Source organism: Eurosta solidaginis, chromosome 3, assembly GCF_040869045.1.
Source record: "Eurosta solidaginis isolate ZX-2024a chromosome 3, ASM4086904v1, whole genome shotgun sequence".
Taxonomy (NCBI): Eukaryota; Metazoa; Arthropoda; class Insecta; order Diptera; family Tephritidae; genus Eurosta; species Eurosta solidaginis.
The window spans coordinates 61195563-61214651 of record NC_090321.1 but is presented as its reverse complement, the minus strand read 5'-3'; the positions used below and the strand labels follow the sequence as shown (position 1 = coordinate 61214651).

The window sequence follows — 19089 nt, the reverse complement described above, 5'->3', positions numbered from 1 at the left end:
AGAGTACCCAACCGAAGATGGTACTCTGAGCTAACAAAGGGCCAAACGTGGTGGGCAGAATCCCTGGGAGTATTATCTCGGCATATACATCTGTGCCTAGGACGAGGCGGATCGGGGCGGATGAGTAGAACTGCGGATCCGCCAGACGAAGATGAGCGTACGGGGCTGCGATGGCACTGTCGATGCTGGTTGTGGGTGTCGTGCGCCGAAAATTGGCTACGACCGCAGCATGGGTCGCAATCCTTCTGTTCTGTCCGTGTCTTCCTCGGATACGCAGCAGACATCCTGCTTGCCCGCCAATGTTGCTGGTAGGAAGTTGGAGCTCCTGGGCGAGCTCATCCGCAATCACTGTGGTGGGGGAGCATCCGTCGATTAAGGCGCGAACGAGGTGTAGCCGCCCCCCTGCTTCTATTTTCACGACCGCGGTGGGGGTGATCGCTACCGTCGGTATCATGGTGGCGGTGGCAGCTGAATGCGGGGCTAGGAGCCCTGCCCGGAAGGCGGACACGGTGGTGAGCTGCAGCGAGTTGGATCCGTGACTGCGATCTCGTGGTTGATGATGGGTGTGATGTCGTGGTTGCAGGCGAAGAGGCCTTGTCTCCGCTCTGCGCTCGCGCGGTGGTTGTCTTCGTTGAGGGGCCTTAGTTTGCCGGCGAAGAGACCGAGTCTCCGCTCGGCCGTCACGAACATGGCGCTGGACGGTAGATGGGTTGTGCTGGAGCCGCTTCCTTTCGTGCTGCAAAAGCGGTCGATACGATTTGGCTGCTGGTGTTGTGTTTGGGCGAAGAGACCGAGTCTCCGCTCCGGTTCGGTGGATTCGAGCTGGACGAAGAGGCCCAGTCTCCGTTCCAGCATCTGACGCATATAACGATATGGAGTCGTCAATCCGCTCACGGTGTGATTCCAGCTCCTCCTCAACTTGTACACTCCATGGCTTGGAGCGGGCTTCGTGGAGTAGCTGTTCCTCTTCATCAATCGAGGAGATGTGAAGCATCGTGTGATGTTTTTCGCTGCATTTTTTTACATCGGCCTTGGCTTGGGCATGCGTTAGAGCGGTGGTCTAGAGCCAAGCAATTTCCACAGCAGCTCCCGCGGATCGCTAAGTAAAGACGCTCCTCGGGTTTTTTGGCCCGAAAGATGGGGCACAGACGTATGGGATGTTGCTTAAAACAAGCGCGGCATTCCGACGTATAACGCATGACGTTCTTGGCAGCGTTTCGTTTTAAAGCGGCAAAACGACCCATTTTCCTGAAAGGAGTGAAATAGGTTTCAATGGGTCGGGTCATTGTCAAAGTGCATGGGCGAGTGGTCCCTAGTTGTATTATTGGGGATTTGGGAAATTTTATTAACGCGCGCATAAGGGGAAACATCTGTCGCTGCAAAAAAATAATATTCATATGTGGCGTGCATTATGTGCATGGCCTCTTTCCCCGCACGTTATGTGCCTGGGTCTTTAGTGCCTTATTTTGTTTATTTTGTGTCACCCGGCAGCGTTTTAGTTGGTCACGGGCACACTAGTGCTGCAGAAAATGAGCATTTACGATTTTCGGTTCACACATTCTGGTGCCGAACCGGGTAGAAAGTGTATAGCGTGGGTTCTTTTGAGTCGCTGTTATTTGTGTTGTTGGTGCTAAAACCCAACAACTTCCCTGCCCGCCACAAAAAAAAATGTTTGGACAGCAAAATTGTATGCGATGTAAAGAAAAAATATGTTCGTTTTGGAAGAGGGGAGAGATTTATAAAACGTAGAATTTTTTATTTGTTGGTATTGCCCTCCGCTTATTTGTTCAACTTTTCCCAAGTACTCTTGTAGTCCTGTTTTATTGATGGCTTTTATCAAAAGGCACGGTTCCCGAAGGGTATTTGGCTCCGATACCGATTCCTCAGACTCGGGTTTTTGGGTACCCGTTTGCATCTTTTTATACATCCCTAATATAATGTACATTTAAACTCGGCATATATATGTACATACGTTGGTATAAGTATATGGGCAGTCAGTGCACGGACTTTACCGCATTGTTAGTTTGACCAACCTTTTTGACCCATTTTTCATTTTCTACTACTTCTGCTACCAAAACTTAGATTCTACCAATATTTCAGTATTTTCGCACTGAAAACATATACTGCGATCCTTTGGTACATGTGCTTAATTGCCGAGTATACCTAACTAACATTTAGGGATGACACTAACCAATTTTGAAAAAATTTGTGTACAGAATATGAGATAAATGTTGCAAATGAGTTCGCAAACATCTCCCTACGCTACTCTCATCAGTTCTGGTGATTAAATTTGAACGAAAGTCCACGTTTTAAGTACATATAATGCCGAAAAAGTGAGTATTATATTGGCGTAAGCTATTTATATACCAATTTACATGTACTTTTATCTTGCTTAAATGTTTTTAAAAGTGTTATTTCCGTGAAATGTGCTTTATTTACTTTGCAATAAAGTATGAATTGTTTTGTACAAATATTCAGTCTCGCTACTGTTTTCCAAATAAAATCTACCAACATTCCTGTTAACGTTGAAGGTCCGCGCACTGGTACAAGCATACCAACGGCAATGATAAAACAAAAAAAACGTATTCATACTTATATGCTTGTATTCAACGGGAAATTCCGATGAATTCATGGCGGAACGATACAAGGTGGCAGCATGGGACAGCTGATTATAAACTTTTTTTATTTGATTTGATACATCAACTTCCGGCGCAGTACGATTTTGACATTTGTCCATCGAATTTACAAAAACAAAGTACATAGGATTTGTATATATGTTTGTAGGTATGTAACCATGCTGCCACCTTGTATCGTTCCGCCATGGATGAATTGAAACAACGGAAAATACATGGAATGATTTTTTTTCATTTTTTCATTCTGGATTACGGCGTGGCTTGGCGTACAACCATTTTTTTCTAAACTACGGAGGCAACATCTAAGTACACAATGGTATGATCGTATAAGGATTTTTCGTACGTAAAGACTTTTTAAACTCAATTGTTGTATTAAAAAATTTATATTTAGAATGTGAGGAGCAAGCTCCAACTAATGCTGTCATACTAACTAGCTTATAGGTGGATGGTTCGGCGAATAAAGTACTTAAAATATTAAGTACAAAGGTGTCTTAGCAAAACAAAAATTTGTCACAAATCTAATTAGAATAGTTTCTGAATAATAGCGGGGTGGTGACGAAGGCAATAATGACTTTCATACGAGATCCTTGTGGCATTGTTTGCCTAGTCATCACCTACGGTGCAGTTGCTTATGCAGATTACGTTGTGCTACGTTGGATTATACTGCAAACTATGGAGGCAAGTATCTGGGCACCATTGCACGTAATATTGTTCAACACAACCGTGTTTCTGTTGTGCATGTCGCATCTCAAAGCCGTGCTTTCAGACCCAGGACGTGTGCCACTACCGGCAAACCGTCTTGATTTCTCAGACCTGCATACAACCGGCAAAAATAACAATAGTGGCGGCAGTGAATGGACTGTATGCACAAGATGTGAGACATACCGTCCGCCACGGGCACATCATTGTCGCACCTGCAAGCGTTGCATCAGGCGTATGGATCATCATTGTCCGTGGATAAATAACTGTGTAGGCGGAAGAAACCAGAAATTCTTTCTACAATTCCTTTTTTATGTGGGCTTGCTTTCGCTATATTCCATTTCATTAGTGGCTTACAGCTTCATCTATCCATGTACAACCTGTAATGTTTCAACATTGGAAACACAAACGAGAATGCTGCATAGTGTAATTCTTCTATTAGAATCTGCATTATTTGGACTTTTCGTTCTGGCTATAATGGTTGACCAGCTACATGCTATATTGCATGATGAAACGGCAGTAGAAGCTGTACAAATGAAAGGTAAAGACGTGCAACGTCCTAGGCGTAGAAGGTGTCATCTATTTGCCGAGGTGTTTGGACGCGGTCATCCCATGTGTTGGCTTTTGCCGTGCACCAGTTTTGCTTCATCACAACGTTATTATGATACACCGCTTTTATCAAGTTATGACGTATAAAAACTTTAACAATGGTCATAAATTATTGAGTGTTTGAAAGAGTGTGCAATTTTTTTACACATAACATTTACATTGAAGTTTTACGATTTTTTTTAAATTTTCTATGAATTTCATATTATGACTACCAATTGTATTTATAATTTGAGTAGTGGATTTCCGACTTCTGCGCATTTCATATATAGTTTAGTATGTTCGTCATAGTAAATTTTGTTAATTTGTAAGACATCAAGACGTACGTGGCTTGACTTGATTTCTAAATTAGTGACTGGAGAATTAAAAATATAATAGTATGTACATTATATACGGATATTATAGTTTCAAACGTAAGCAAACTTCTGCATAAAAACGCTATGTTGTGTATGATAAAGGAGGAGTGGAAGTTAATAATTTTCAGTCACATTGTGTTGATGTGGGAACGCATCATAAAAATTGTTATAGTTTGGGATTAATTTGTACTCTTATATGAATATATATGTTATGTAAATTGGACTTCCGGCATTTACTTGTTTTTTATGCTGCTTTAAATTTTTCCCTTTTTTTTTTTTTTAATAAGAATGCTGTTATATAAATCATCTGAGCTTGTGAGGTTTACTTAGTTACGTGACATTTGCACATACAATACGAATAAAACGCCACTGGAAACGATTATCACCAGCGACCACAGGCTCCATAACATCCAGACAGGCGTTCCCACGAAAATAGTGAACACTGGCTACGTCGCGAAGATAGATGAATTTTATGGTTGCTATCGTGGTTTGACGCCGAAGTTAGTGGAATCAATTTTGAGCATGATTTGTAGCGAAAAAATTGCAGATAAGGCTGACCTACCATGGGTTGATGATGATAAAGACAACGTTGACCCTACTAATGAAGAGCTTTCTGTGCCGTTCACAATCAATGTTAAGGGTGAAGTTGTGCGGAGTGTTTCCGATATTATTGCACCACATCCATTTCATGTAATATCACCGCGCCTGATGGCACACTTATAGCACGCGAAACGCTTGATGGATTCATCCTTGATTCAGTGAGAGGTCTCCAAAACTGAAGGTATTTTAGGAGTCTTTGCTGGTTTGGTGCCAAAACGTCTCTGCGATGTATCCTGTTTAGTGTTAACTACAACGACCGTAGTTATGCTGAACGAATATGTTATTGACAAACGTTAGAATGCAAGGCGGGAACTCGTTGATCCGGTAATTATATATTCCATAGCACTGAATTTACTGACGAAGTGGTGTCTCAGACTCGTTTTGAAATTTGCAGGTGTCTCGAGGAAGTACACGCGAGGTAACTACCCACAATTGCACATCAAGTATCCTGTTCCTTAACCTACCGAAATCCATCAACGATCGGCCCGCCATTGCGACCACGAACGTAAGTTTTTTAGTTGAAATGACCAAGTTAGTTTATAATAAGTTCCTTTAGATTTGTTTTGAAAGACGGTTTGACCTCTAAGGCGGATTTACCTTATAATTATATGCGGTTCAAACTTTTGCCGTAACAATAAAATTTGAATTGTGAGAATAAATTTGGGTTTGAAATTGTAGAAATGGCAGCCGTTGGGAAGAAGGATCAGTTTGACCAAAGGTCGTCTGACTTGACCCTTCTCGGTAAAGAGGTCGACTACACGTACTCGGTTATCTTCTCCGGGGTGTACGTTGACGACTCTGCCTAGCCTCCACTCGTTGGGAGATAAGTTGTCCTCTTTGAGGACAGCGAGATCTCCCACTTTTATGTTTTCTTTGGGATGCTTCCACTTCACTCGTTTTTGAAGTTCGGATAGATATTCCACCTTCCATCGTTTGCAGAAAGTGTGATGGAGGGCTTTGAGTTTCTGCCATCGATTGATCATCGAGGCAGAGCTCTCACTGGCATCTGGCTCTGGTGGAGCCAGCAGGTGGCTGCCGGTTAGGAAATGTCCGGGGGTTAGTGGTTCCAGGTCCGTTGGGTCATTCGATCCTGGACTGAGAGGGCGCGAGTTGAGGCACGCCTCAATCCTGCACAAAAGTGTTTGGAACTCCTCCATAGTATATTTGTGGGGAGAAGCAATCTTTTTGAAGTGGCTTTTGAAGCTCTTCACTCCCGCTTCCCACAGGCCGCCCATATGTGGAGCGGCGGCGGGAATAAAATGCCAGCTCAATGCTTGATGGCTATACTTTGAGACTGTTTTGTCTCGGCTTTCGGCCAGAAAGGCTTTAAATTCGGATCGTAAAGATCTTGATGCTCCGACAAAGTTTGTACCATTGTCGGAGTAGATGTTCTTCGGACATCCTCTTCTCGCGATAAAACGCGAGAAGGCTGCGAGAAAGCATGGGGTGCTGAGGTCACTAGTGGCCTCTAAGTGAATGGCCTTAGTGGAGAAACAGACAAAAAGGCATACGTAGCCTTTTGACAGTCGACATCCTCTACCGCGGTAGCTTTTGATGTCGAAAGGCCCCGTAAAGTCTACCCCGGTATTGGTGAACGCGCGGGTAAAAGTAGTCCGTTCGCAGGGAAGGGTACCCATAAGTTGGGACTGTGCCTGCTTCCGGTGAATAATGCAGGTTTTGCAATTGTGGATGATGGCTCTGATCATGGTCTTGACATTCGGTATCCAGTATTGGGTTCGGATAAGACTGAGCATGAGCTGGTTCTCGCCATGAAGGGAGTCATGATGAGCCATCATAACTGTAAGGCGAGACAGCCTACAATTGTACGGCAAGATGATCGGATGACGCTCATTGTATGACATGTCCTTTGAAGCCCCTAGACGCCCCCCTGTTCTAATAATATCATCTTTGTCGATATATGGGTTGAGTGACAGTATTTCACTCTTTCGATCGATAGGTTCCCTATTTTTCAATTTTAAATATTCTGTCCCGTAAAATTGTTTCTGGCAGACTCGTATTAATGCTTGAGTCGTTGCCTTAATCTCATCGGCTGAGATTATGCACGACCTTTCGTGGAACATTGCTTTAGTTTTTGGGTGAGTTCGTTTATAAAATCTCCTAACATAGGAAAGAACCTTTAAAGCCCTGGGTAAATTTGAAAAACGGTTGAGAATATCTACATGATCTACCCTTGTCGTGGCATATGTTTGTGCCCTCTTCTCCTCAACGGACGTTTTGTATTCGGTCTCTTGTGCTGGCCAGTGGGAATTGTCTTCTTGCAGCCAAGAAGGTCCCTGCCACCACAACGAATTGGTGGTCAACTCTGATGCAAGTAGTCCTCTGCTTCCTAGATCCGCTGGATTAGATTCCGAGTCCACGTGAAGCCAGTCCTTGCTACCGACCATATCGATGATCTTAGTGATTCGGTGTGCGACGAAGGTTGACCAGGAACAGGGCGGCTTTCTTATCCATGCGAGTACGATGGTTGAATCCGTCCAGAGGTGAACTTTTACGGGTCCCAAATGAATATTTCGGAATATTGATTCCATCATTTCTGCGAGAAGCACGGCGCCGCAGAGTTCTAAACGTGGTAGCGAGATGGTTTTCACTGGAGCTACTCTGGTTTTTGCTAAGAGTAAGTTAATGAAAAACTGATCGTCTCTTTTTACGCGCATATATATCGCTGCAGCATATGCTTTCTCGGAAGCGTCACAGAAGCCGTGGATTTCTATTTCGCCTTCCGGGGAAAAATTTACCCACCGCGGTATCCGTATGTTATCTATTTCGCCATAGTGTTGGGTGAAGGTTTTCCACCGTTCTAATGTATTTGGTGAGACAGGCTCATCCCATCCGGTGCCTTCTAACCAAATATTCTGCATTAATATTTTTGCTACTATGACCATTGGTGCAAGCCAGCCTAAAGGGTCGAAAAGTTTGGCTATAGCGGATAGGATTGCGCGTTTGGTGATGTTCTCGCCACTCTCTAAAGCTCCCGGGGCGAAGTAAAACATGTCTGAATGCGCGTTCCATCGTATTCCGAGTGCCTTCACCGAGCTAGCCTCTTCAAACGCTAGGAAGTCCTCGCTGAGCAGATCCGTTTTGGGGATGTCCTGAAGGATTTCCTCACAATTTGATGTCCACTTGCGCAATGGAAAGCCAGCTGAGTGTAATGCTTCGCGAATCTCGTTTCTTGCTCTGATGGTTGACGCTATTGTATGTCCTCCAGATAAAACGTCGTCGACATACATACTTTCTCGTAATATACCCGATGCTATTGGGTGCGTATTTTCTACATCATCAGCCAATTGTAGAAGTGACCGTATCGCGAGGTAGGGGGCGCAGTTTACACCAAAGGTAACAGTCTTCAGTTCGTAAAGACTGATGGGTTCGTTGGGGGATGTTCGATGGACAATTCTTTGAAATTTGGCGTGATTATCGGTCACCCAAATTTGCCTATACATCTTTTCTATGTCACTATTAAAGGCAAAGCGATACAGTCGCCAACGTAAAATTAAAATAGGCAAGTCTGCTTGGAGTACTGGACATGGGTGGAGTATGTCGTTTAGACTAATGCCATTTGCTGTCGGGCTTGACGCGTTGAAGACGACGCGCACCTTGGTGGTGGTACTTTCCGCCTTTACAACGGCGTGGTGGGGCAGGAAATAATTATCCGAATCGTCGGATGGTACATTATTTTTAATTTTTCTCATATGTCCAAGCGTTTCGTATTCGGATAACACCCGAACATACTCTTTCCCTAACTCTTGGTTTTTCAGTAATCGCCCCTCATTTCTGAAGAATTGTGAACATGCGCGCTTTAGAGACGGTCCTAATGCAATCTTCTCAGGGTAATCCTGCCTGAATGGTAGCGAGACTGTATATCTTCCACTTTCATCACGTTGTGTTGTGTCCTTAAATAATTGTTCACAATACCTTTCTTCTTCATTAAGCATTTTGTTTTTGGGAACATTTTCTACCTCCCAGAAAGCTTTTAATTGGTTGTCCAATGCAACCTCGTTGTAGAATGACATGATGCTCTTCGTTGGACTCGGTGCTTCGATGCGACCGGTTAGTATCCAACCGAACACTGTCTCTTGGGCCAAAAGTGTATTTAGTACATTCTTTTTCAGACCACTCAGTATAATTTGGGGATATATGTCTCCTCCAAGTATGAGGTCTACATCTTCGTTGATGTAGAACCTCTTGTCTGCCAAAACCAAGTCTGGGAATGCCTGCATAGTCATGACGTTGATATGGCAGGATGGAAGATTCCCAGTGAGTTTGGCTAGGACTAGAACGGGTGTAGTCAGGCTGAAGCAGGCATCCACTGGTGAACGTAATTCAATTTTGGATGCTTCTTTCACCTGGGCTGACACCGAATTTGTGATGCCTGAAACTTGGGCATGCATTTTTCTCGCTGGCAAATTGATTCTGCGTTTCAGTCTTTCAGTTATAAAGGAACATTCAGACCCTGAATCAATTAATGCCCGTGCGGAGAAGTCGGTACCATTATGGCGAATGTGTACGCGAGCAGTTCCTAATAGCACGCCTGTGCTGGAATTGGCATGACAGGATTTTACATTCTGGTTCGCAGATTGTCGCGCCTGTGCCGAAGTTGTTGGGATATTATCCGCATCTTTGAAAGGATTGCGTACAGCCGTGTGCTGAGATGTATCCGCATGCAGGAGCGTGTGGTGACGAGAATGGCACTTGGAACAGTTGTAGGAACTGGTGCACTTCGTCACGGTGTGTCCTGGGGATAAGCAATTCAGGCAGCCACTTGTGGATTTTATAAATTTAATCCTTTCTACTGGGGTTAACTCGCAGAAGCGTGAACAGTTGCGTAATCTGTGTTCAGGGGATTTACACATTTTACAAATTGATTTTATTGTTTGCTTGGATACTTTCGTTTGAAAAGCACCAAGTCTTTTCGTAGGGGTTTCCGTTGATTGTCGCGACGCGTTTGGTTTTTGCACTTTCGAAGTGGCATGCCCTGTAAAACCAGACACTGTTTCAAGTGTCTGAAACCGATTAGACAGGAATTTATCCATATCCTCCCACTTGGATATGTCCATTTTATGGTCTATACTTTGCTCCCAAAGAGCCAGCGTGCTCTCTGGTAACTTGGTTGAGCATAGATAGGTCAGGATTGCATCCCAATTGGAAGTGTCAATTTTGTGGCATTTGAGGGACGAAATACAATTATTTATATCATTTTGCAGCTTTTTTATTGAACTGCCACACTCACTTTCTACCTTTTTTAAGTTAAATAAAATTTGTAGTTGTGTGTTAACTAAGATACGTTTGTTTTCGTATCTTTCACACAAGTTTTTCCAGGCCATCTCGAAACCTTCATTTGTGAGGGGGCATTTTTTAACGATATCTTTTGCTTCGCCCTGCGTTTTGTTGTTGAGATGGACTAACTTTTCCACCCCTTTCAAGCTGGAATTGTTTATATAAATTGCCGTGAAAAGGTCGCGAAAAGTTGGCCAAGACAGATAATCCCCTTTAAAAACTTCCGTATCGCAAGCAGGGAGGCGAATTTTATGCCCATGAGGTTCTTGCTCAGGGTTGACGTTCTTTTCATCCTTCTTGTATTTTTCTGCCTCAGCAGATATAGACGCTGAACATCGCACGTAGATTGTGTATGCTGCCTTTTGCTTCTTTCTGATCGCCATAACGTCATCCGCTGACACCTCATCAGATCCCAATAGCGAATCAAACGCAGACTTTACCTTCTTCCACAAGAGCCGCAACTCTTCCTGCTGTATTGCAAGGGTGTGTTTGCTATGGTCGCTCTCCGGAATAAGGCTGTAATCTTTATCAAACTCTGCGATTGATTCTGCTAAACGGATGTAGGTTTCCATTGTCTTGGTTACGTTTATTAAAGAGAAAATTGCTGATTAGAAATAATGAGAGTCTCCTGAATTAAGATACCTGGCCTAGCAGTAAATTAAAAAACTTTGAATTTCGACGTTTTATATTTATTACTTTTATTTCAGACTTTGTCAGCGTAGGGACAACGGAAAAGGGTTAATTTTTGGACTTTTTGTCACAGCAGTGAAAAATAGCAAACGATATTATGTACAAACTTTTTGTCTCAGCGGCAACAACAAAAAAGGGACCACTCGCCACCTCCACAAATAATGGGTGTATTTTTGAGAAAGTGAAAAAATGCGTGCAATATACGAAACTAAGCGCAAGAAAAAAGTGTAAAAAGTGTTTAAAAAGTGAAGTGAGCACCGGATTAATTAAATTAAATTGAACTATATTTCGTGTTTGTGATGTGCAAATAAACAACAACAAAAACCTATTTAGTAGTGTTGTGTCTGGAAAACCTTACCACTGGTGGGGGGATAGACCAGATAATCACAAGGACTGAAATAAATTAACAAATCAAGTGGTTTAACTTTTAAAATGGAAAAATGGTGCCCACTAAGTAATCTCACTTTTTACACTTCTTCTCGATTTCAATATTTCGCGCACAACACAGGTGTTTTCTTTATTTTTCTTCAATAACACTTAAAAAAAAAATGGCAAGAAATATAACACTTACTTCTCTTTGTGCTGTGGCTCCGGTATTTGTATAATATAATATAATCCCACTTTTCTCGCTGTTGTGTTTGGCAAATAAATCCTTTGATGAGTTTTTGTGGCAATTCGCAAGTTTTGTAGTAGGCAAAATCCTTCGGCAAAAGTTTTTGAGGTTGATAAATTGTGCTGTGTTGTGGACTGTATAACAAAGAGGCGCTTTTAGTTCCTGGTGAGGAGGACCAATGTTCGGCCTGGGTGCGTCTGAAACCGGCAGTAGGTAGCCGCACACGGGTCGATCTTGGAGTGGATGGTGCGCTCAAAAGAAATAAATAAGAACACAGAGAGGAATTTCCTCGTTGTAATATAATATTTAATTTAGAGTGAAGGAAAATACAATGTGGTTACAATATTACCTTGGTGTTTTAAGTGACGATGGTGATCCTTGCGATGTGTGCTGGTTGGCGGTCAATCGAGAAAGAGACCGGTTATCCCGTTGAGGACAACCGCTAAGCCGCGAAAAAGTCCTCTGGTATTAAGGAGGGGAAAAAAAGCCACACACACAACAGCCCCCACATATACGTGCATGGGTGCTGACAACCCGCACACACACGTGCATGCGTATGAAACGCATGCATGTGCATGCATGCACACAAATGCGGCGTGAGTGTGGGTGGCTGGAAATATTATTAAAACGTTAGGGAGGGGCGCCGTCAATCAGATAAAAGTTAGGCATTGGGCCTAAACAGAAGGCATATGTATGTGCCGCTCTTGAAGAGCGATTGGCGCAGGTCAGCCTTCTGCCAGGCACAATTATGTAGGCGATTTCATTTTATTCATTTTTATTTATTAAATGGACGTTGCGGCATACAAAATAAAGATTTATTGAATTATACCAATACCACTTTTTTCTGTCTTTCTATTAAATCTTTACTGGCGCCATCCTCTAAGATGTGTCCCGGCCATGACACTTAGGTTATAGACTTGGCACAACCACAAGAAGCAGCCATGCCGATTCTGGATATCATGGTTGGCAAAAATTGCAAAGGAATGTAATAGTTCCATATAAAAAATATCGTAAAAAGCCATTAACTCTAGAGCATAATAGGTTAGCATCATTTAGAATGAGGGTAGAAAATAAGATCAGAGAGATAAACATTTTTAAGATTATGTCGAATGTTTATCGCAATTTTCAGAAAAAATATAATCTGAGGTTCAATATTATTGCTTGTATTGTAAATCTTAAGCACGCCTTTTAGTTAACCTTGATTTTAAGCACCCTCCTTTCCTTTTTTTATCGCTTGATTCGCAGCAGGTTATAAAAATTACCCTTCACTAATAACAAAATGTTTTTATATATTTACTGCTGTTTTTTCATCAGCATTGGCATAAAGCCATAGCTTTTGAGTGAAGTCAAATCAATTTTAAAATTGTTTTACTTATTTTTTCATCAAAAAGTAAAGATATTAATAGATACTGATTTTTATTTTAAATTTGTTGAATTTCGTCTAAAGAGATGCCTACTGTTTTTAAAATAATATTGATAGAAATTCCTTCCTTAACTAAATTCTTTGCAGTTTTCATCATCTCTACTTTCTTCACTTTCTCTTTGCAAATTTGTATGCTTTCAAACAGAGATTTTATTAGTACATGACGTAGTTCTTGGCTTTTAATCTTCTTTTACTCTTTTTATAACTTCCGGTTCTTCTTGAACGCCTGTGGAATGAATGTTTTGTTGTAGCGCACTGTACCAACATATGCGGTCTTGCTCCTCATCAAAATACGTGCCCAGTCAAGAGTGGTAAAGAAATTATCCGCGTATATAGTACGGCCAGCATCTAAAGCGCCATATGCAGATCAAAAGTAAATGCTCAAGAAATTGTTTGAATTATTTCTTTTGCCTTCAAATAGGAGTAGGCAAGAATTTTTGACATTTGACGATGCGTGGTGAATAACAATAGTATAAGAAGAAGAGTTGCAAAATATAGAGAAAGAAATTAATTGAATGAAATAAATAAGAAGTGGGTGCGCTTTTTAAATTAATTAATTAAAAACTAAAGAAAAACAAAATAAAATAAATACTTCTACATTGAAGAGGAAGTTTGCTGAAAATTTTAAGACATGAGCACTTGGTAAGTTCAGTGATATTCTTTATATTGCGAAAGTGCTAAACGTATTTCTATTTTGCGTGTCCAACTTCTCGCTTCGTGACCAGGAGTTTCGGAATGAAAAAATAAGAAGGCTCAAACTCCGACTAAGTAATCCTGTGCCAAGTTTATTAAGAAAATTACACCAGCTATTCTTGTTTCGCGATAACCAACACTTTCAAGCCTTTCGCCACCAGTTTTAACAACTCTGTGGAAGTTGCTCCTTCCTTTGCTGCCAAATACGATTGCCGATAGAAATACTTTACGGGTCGTAACGTTGTCATACATTCGCATAACATGACCTAGTCAGCGAAGCCTCTGTGCTTTTTATTCGCTTCACAATGTTTATATCTACGAAAAGCTGGTATAGCTTAACATTGAACTTCTTTAATACCCTCGACTGGAATCTCCTATGCTTTATCATGCACCTATGCACTATGTATTATCACTGACCAATTTCTCGACCACCCTGTTCACATCGCGGGACAAGCAGATGTTGGAACAACTATTCATATCGATAGTACCATGCTACCGGCAATCAGCCACTCAAAGATCTTAGGCGTGCTTCAACGCACATGTAACCGCAATTGTCTAAAAAGGCTGAAGTTACACAACAATTGAATTTAGAACTCTCCACTTGGACGATAAGAAGGCTTGCTAGGGTCAGGACTCCACGCAGCTTTGCACTCTTCCACTAAATAAAAATACTATAAGTTTTCAAATTGGTATGAATATACAACGTATTATACATACCCGATTTACCAAGCGTAGAACCTATTTCATTCCACGCCTGATCCACTGCATTTTTATTTGAATGCAGCGGATCGCCGATATTCCAAATCCGATCTTTTGATCTAACGACTGAAATAAGGTTGCGCTTTTCCTCGCTGGAAAAGTGCAATATGCGCTTCTGACGCTTAGAGGCTTTTGCGGTGTTTTCCATTCCTGAGTTAATTTATTAATCGCTATTTCTAAAGAATTGTTTCTTTATCAACAGTCGATAGTATTTTTGACAGTCCAAATGTCACTTTTTCTTCAAGAAATAATGCACAACCATTTATTTCTTGGCAAAGAAAGAGTTTATGTGTACACTTTTTCTAAAAAATCTTTAGAAAATAGTAGTAGAAAATGTATGTAAATTTCTTCAGAGCTGCGTACTACAAAAGAAAATTTCACTCATAAAATTTTTCTTGAGCATTTCTTGGCTGTCATTTTATATGGAATTTTTGGTTTTCTTAAGAGCTGCATACGGCCCTTAAATATTATTCCACAAGATCCTGCACTATGTTCTGCCCTTGGTTTATCTCCCGTTGTTGGTTTGGCAGTTTTCCAGAATATATCATTGCCTTCATAGGATAATAACTCTGTGAGTCGCATAACCACCATACTTTCAAACCATACTTAGCTGGCTTTGACGGAATATATTGTGTGAAGCGGGTGCGGCCTCTGTAAGGGAACAATTGCTCATCAACTGTTAGTGCTTCATGAGGAGTGTAAGCTGCTGCCAAGTTATGTTGCAACATTTGCCAAATATCGTCAATAGCCGCAGTTTTGCTGTTGATGACTCGCTGTTGTCGAGTATTTCCATTGTCGAATCGAATAAATTAGCGATCGTACGACAACGCAGCTTTATATATTGGGCAACGCGTCGCGTCCCATAATTCCATAGCTGGTTCATGGTTTGATCTTGTGAGTCCAGCATACAAAAGAATATCTTCAAAGGCGTCAAACTCTTTCACTGTCACTGGCTTCCACTCCTTTTTCTTCGTGGGATTCGCCAAATTCCATGCAGCTGTAACCTCCCTGCCTTTACGATTTGTTTCACGTAGCACTAAGTGTATTATTTCCTGTGTCATGATTGAACGCATTATTGTATAGGGATCGTGTATATTTCCTGTCGATTTATCTTAGTGGTGATTGGAACTTATCTTTGATTAAAGATCTGGTAAATCAATTAGATAAGTTTCGTTTTGTTTTGTTATGGTATCGCATTTTCGATGGAAGCAGTAAGGAAGGCGGTCGGCATGATGTGGTGGTGCACAGTGGCTAGTCATTGTCGGCTGGGGCGGGTCCTTGCCAACCTTACTGTTCCTGCGCCATACACAGAAAAAAAATTCCTATCATGCCTATCAAACTAACAGCTGTCAAATTCAAAATAAAACAACATCCGGCCGAACCGGATGTCACGGACCGACCGTTAACATTCAAAAATTTAAATTCAAAAAGATAACCGCAAAAAAAAAAAATTTACCGAACCGGACATGGCCGGTTACCAACGCTGAAAATCAAAATCAAAAAAAACCGCTGAAAATTTAAAATAAAACAAACAAAAAGAGAAATGGGCTGAATATATATAGGGGGCGCCGCGGGTGGTGTTGCGACGCCCGGTGCTATTCCCACCCTCAAATCCATGGCCACCGACGCACCTAGTTTTCGGTGGCCCCTTACCTGCTTTACCCTATGCCTTCTAAATAAAGGGCGACGTCAGCATTCCCATTATAAATACAATTTTTATTCAGTACTCATTATTAATGCCTTAAACCTTTTCTCTGAAAAATCATTGAATTATTGAAGTTGTGCCAACCGATGTTACACGATTCCCTTTTTTTTTTTTTATATCGCCAGGCCGCCACAATTTTAGCTGCTGCCAATCACACTTTTTTCCGGAAACTCATTCTCGATCTTTTCTCTAGTGGTGGCCGGTCTGTTTTTTCCTTGTTTTCCGATACTTTTTATCGCAACTTTCGCCCCATCACTAGGTGTGTTCGCGCGAACACGCTCCCAAGTGGACCGTAACCGTAGACCGTAGCAGCAGACCCTAACAGTTTTCCAGTTCTTAAAAAAAGATAAATTTAATTTGACGATGTTGAATTAAAATACTGTCTTGATTCTTTCGAAGGCATTGTAAATGCATAACAAAAAAAAACGAATTAGGTAAGCACAATGTCAAATTAGTATTTTTTTTCGACATATTCTGAGATCGAACTAAGTTAATCCGAGGAAATTTTACTAATGTAATGTAATTTTAGCTAAATTACTCATTACCACCGTTTATATAATTTAGCAACACTTGCGATACCGAATGAACATATGAAAAAGATTAGAGATTTTGGATCTATACTTAATTGCTGAAATTAATTCAGGAATTTTATTTCAATTAGTTGTGTTTAATTTACATAACAGCTTAAATGGTCAAAATTAATTACATGTTTTTTTATTTTATTTTACTATGAGCACATTAGATTATGCGGATTCAAATGCGCAAACTATAAATACAAGATGTGGCAATTAAGTTCCGGGAATTTGGGAATAAAAAACGATAAAATGAAGTTTTAGGAAAAAAATTTACCTTGGTAGTCCTTCGAAGTGGCCGTTTAGCACCACGGTTGCAGCTTCTTGGACCTCCTGTATGCCGCCTCCTGTAGACCTCAGTTTCCGTGAGGTTCGACTTCATCTTGTAGATAGAAAAAAGTCGCAGGGAGCAATATCCGGGCTATATGGTGGGTGAGGGAGCCAACGTTGGGATGCCTTTTTCATTTTGTCAAAAACTCTTGCACAACGAACCAGGAATCGGCGGGGCATTGTACAAGATCCAGCCACCCTTGCCGCTCCAATCACCGCAAACATAGAATTTTCCAGTCACTGTATGACCAGCTTAAACATATTCACGGTGAATGATACCGTGGATATCTAAAAGAAAAATCAATCAACATTGCCACTGTTGGCTGTGTTTATGCGTGTCAGGACCATACTTAAATATCCAACGACTACCCGACTTGTAAAAAAACGCATAAAACACAAACCAAACGTGCTATCTACTTCAACTCTTAACTAAAAGGAAGATCCCCCTCCTAGACACTTTATGACGAATAAAAGTGTTCCCAGTTTTTATGTTATAACTAAATTCCCAGGACTTAATTGCCAAACTCATGAATGATGCACAAATGAAATATATAAACTTAACACGTCACACACCAAGATTTAAATAGTTATTACTACCGTAATATATAAATTTAAACGCATACCATTGATTTTAGGTGTAAAAATTTATTATATTATGTTGGTCCTTGAACAGGGACAGTGTAAAAAGTTAAATGAAATTCACTTCAAAAGGAAGAGTGGGTTCTGTCAAACATTTAGCAAATATGAATTTGTTAAAATGGGTCGGCAGCCGATAAGGAGTAATAGTCTCCAAAATATTATATTAGCATAATGCTAATGACGTAATATTGAAAGTTGATTAGTTGCATGCATCTTTGATCTGTCCTATAGACTATGCAGCGGCATCCCTGTTCCCATTAGTTTTGTTGTTTTTATTCTACTTCGTATGCTATTGGTTCAACTTGTTGGCCAATTTCATGATGAGTATGTCCTTTTTTAATTTGACTTTTTCCTCCTGTTTCGTGGTCACTAAGCTTTTTTTTAGCAGCCAGTGTCTATGATACGTATTAAGGGTTTGCTTGTTGCCGTAGCCCTTGCGCGATCAAAGTCCAAATGACGCTAGTATCAGTAATCCAAAAATGAAATTTTTGAGCTACAAGCTTTTTTGCAGCTATAAAAATCCAAATGACAATGTGTACTTGTTGAGCTGCAAACCTTTTTTTGCCGCCATACAAATCAAAATGAAAAGATGTAAAAGCCCTTTCTCAGCTACAGGAACCCAAAATATGAAAAACGCACTTCAACATTATATGCTGTTTCCACCAAACCCAAACACCGTGTTTGCCAGTTTTGGGTTCGAAATAGTTGTCAACTGTTTCCACTGCGTGTTTGAGGTAAATTGTGTTCAAACTGTCATTCGCTTGATTGTTTATTTTGTTGTGAAGTTGGAAGTTGAAAAAATTAAATTAATTGCAATAAAATTAAAAGTTTACCATACTAATGTTTGGTAGTTTACAAATATTAATGACAATATCTGTCTCTATTAATAAAGTTACCTCGTATACTATCCATAACAACAGCTTCAACATTATTTATGCGATCGTTTCCTATAATACGATGAACTCGTTCATAGTGCTTCCAAGAAGCAGGAGAACAGCCTGTTCCTTGCGTTCCTCTGCATTTGCTGAAAAAATTGTCCACATATCACTCAAATTAATAGTTATGTGCAAATATGGGTAATGTTCTAGGACCGTAGCCGAGCGCTAAAAAAGCTAAAAATCCGAAAGTGGTACCCAGATATGCATTTTGGCCCCAGGATATCGAATCCGAAGGCGAAAACCTGATATATCTGATAATCCTGGACATATCCGCAAAAAAAAAATTACCCGGGTCCATCCGAAATCGGTGGTCTGATCCATAGTTTTTCTGCGCCCTCGGCAGCGCTTTAAAAAAAAAATAACCCTTTGGCGGGCCAAAACTTGCTATGCGATCTACAGTATTTCTGCGCATAAATTTTTTTGCTGTGTACAACAACCACATGAAAACTTGAATTTTGTTTTGCAAATATCTAGAGAAGTATTAGAGATATCGGGTATACGCGGATTTTTTGCTATTTTTTAAGGCTCGGCCACGGTC

At 41.0% G+C, this 19089-nt stretch overlaps 1 protein-coding gene and 1 long non-coding RNA gene across 12 annotated transcripts in view; both read left to right on the top strand.

Annotated features, from left to right (window-relative positions):
- LOC137243816 (uncharacterized) overlaps positions 1-19089 on the top strand; it is a 119365-nt gene that overhangs the window by 78102 nt on the left and 22174 nt on the right. For 5 of the 11 annotated variants that reach the window (XR_010950627.1, XR_010950628.1, XR_010950629.1 and 2 more), the window contains 2 exons: positions 4582-5218; positions 5289-5399. The exons of 4 other annotated variants lie outside the window; for them this stretch is intronic. This is a non-coding gene — a long non-coding RNA (uncharacterized lncRNA). Of the gene's footprint in view, positions 1-4581; positions 5219-5268; positions 5400-10896; positions 11516-19089 lie in introns of those variants that run through there. 2 more of the 11 variants (XR_010950633.1, XR_010950632.1) reach the window with 2 other exon arrangements.
- LOC137243814 (palmitoyltransferase ZDHHC3-like) lies at positions 2798-4557 on the top strand. The gene is made up of 2 exons (XM_067771966.1): positions 2798-2972; positions 3075-4557. The coding sequence occupies exon 2, from the start codon at positions 3201-3203 to the stop codon at positions 4026-4028; it is 828 nt and encodes a 275-aa protein (XP_067628067.1). The 5' UTR covers positions 2798-2972; positions 3075-3200; the 3' UTR covers positions 4029-4557.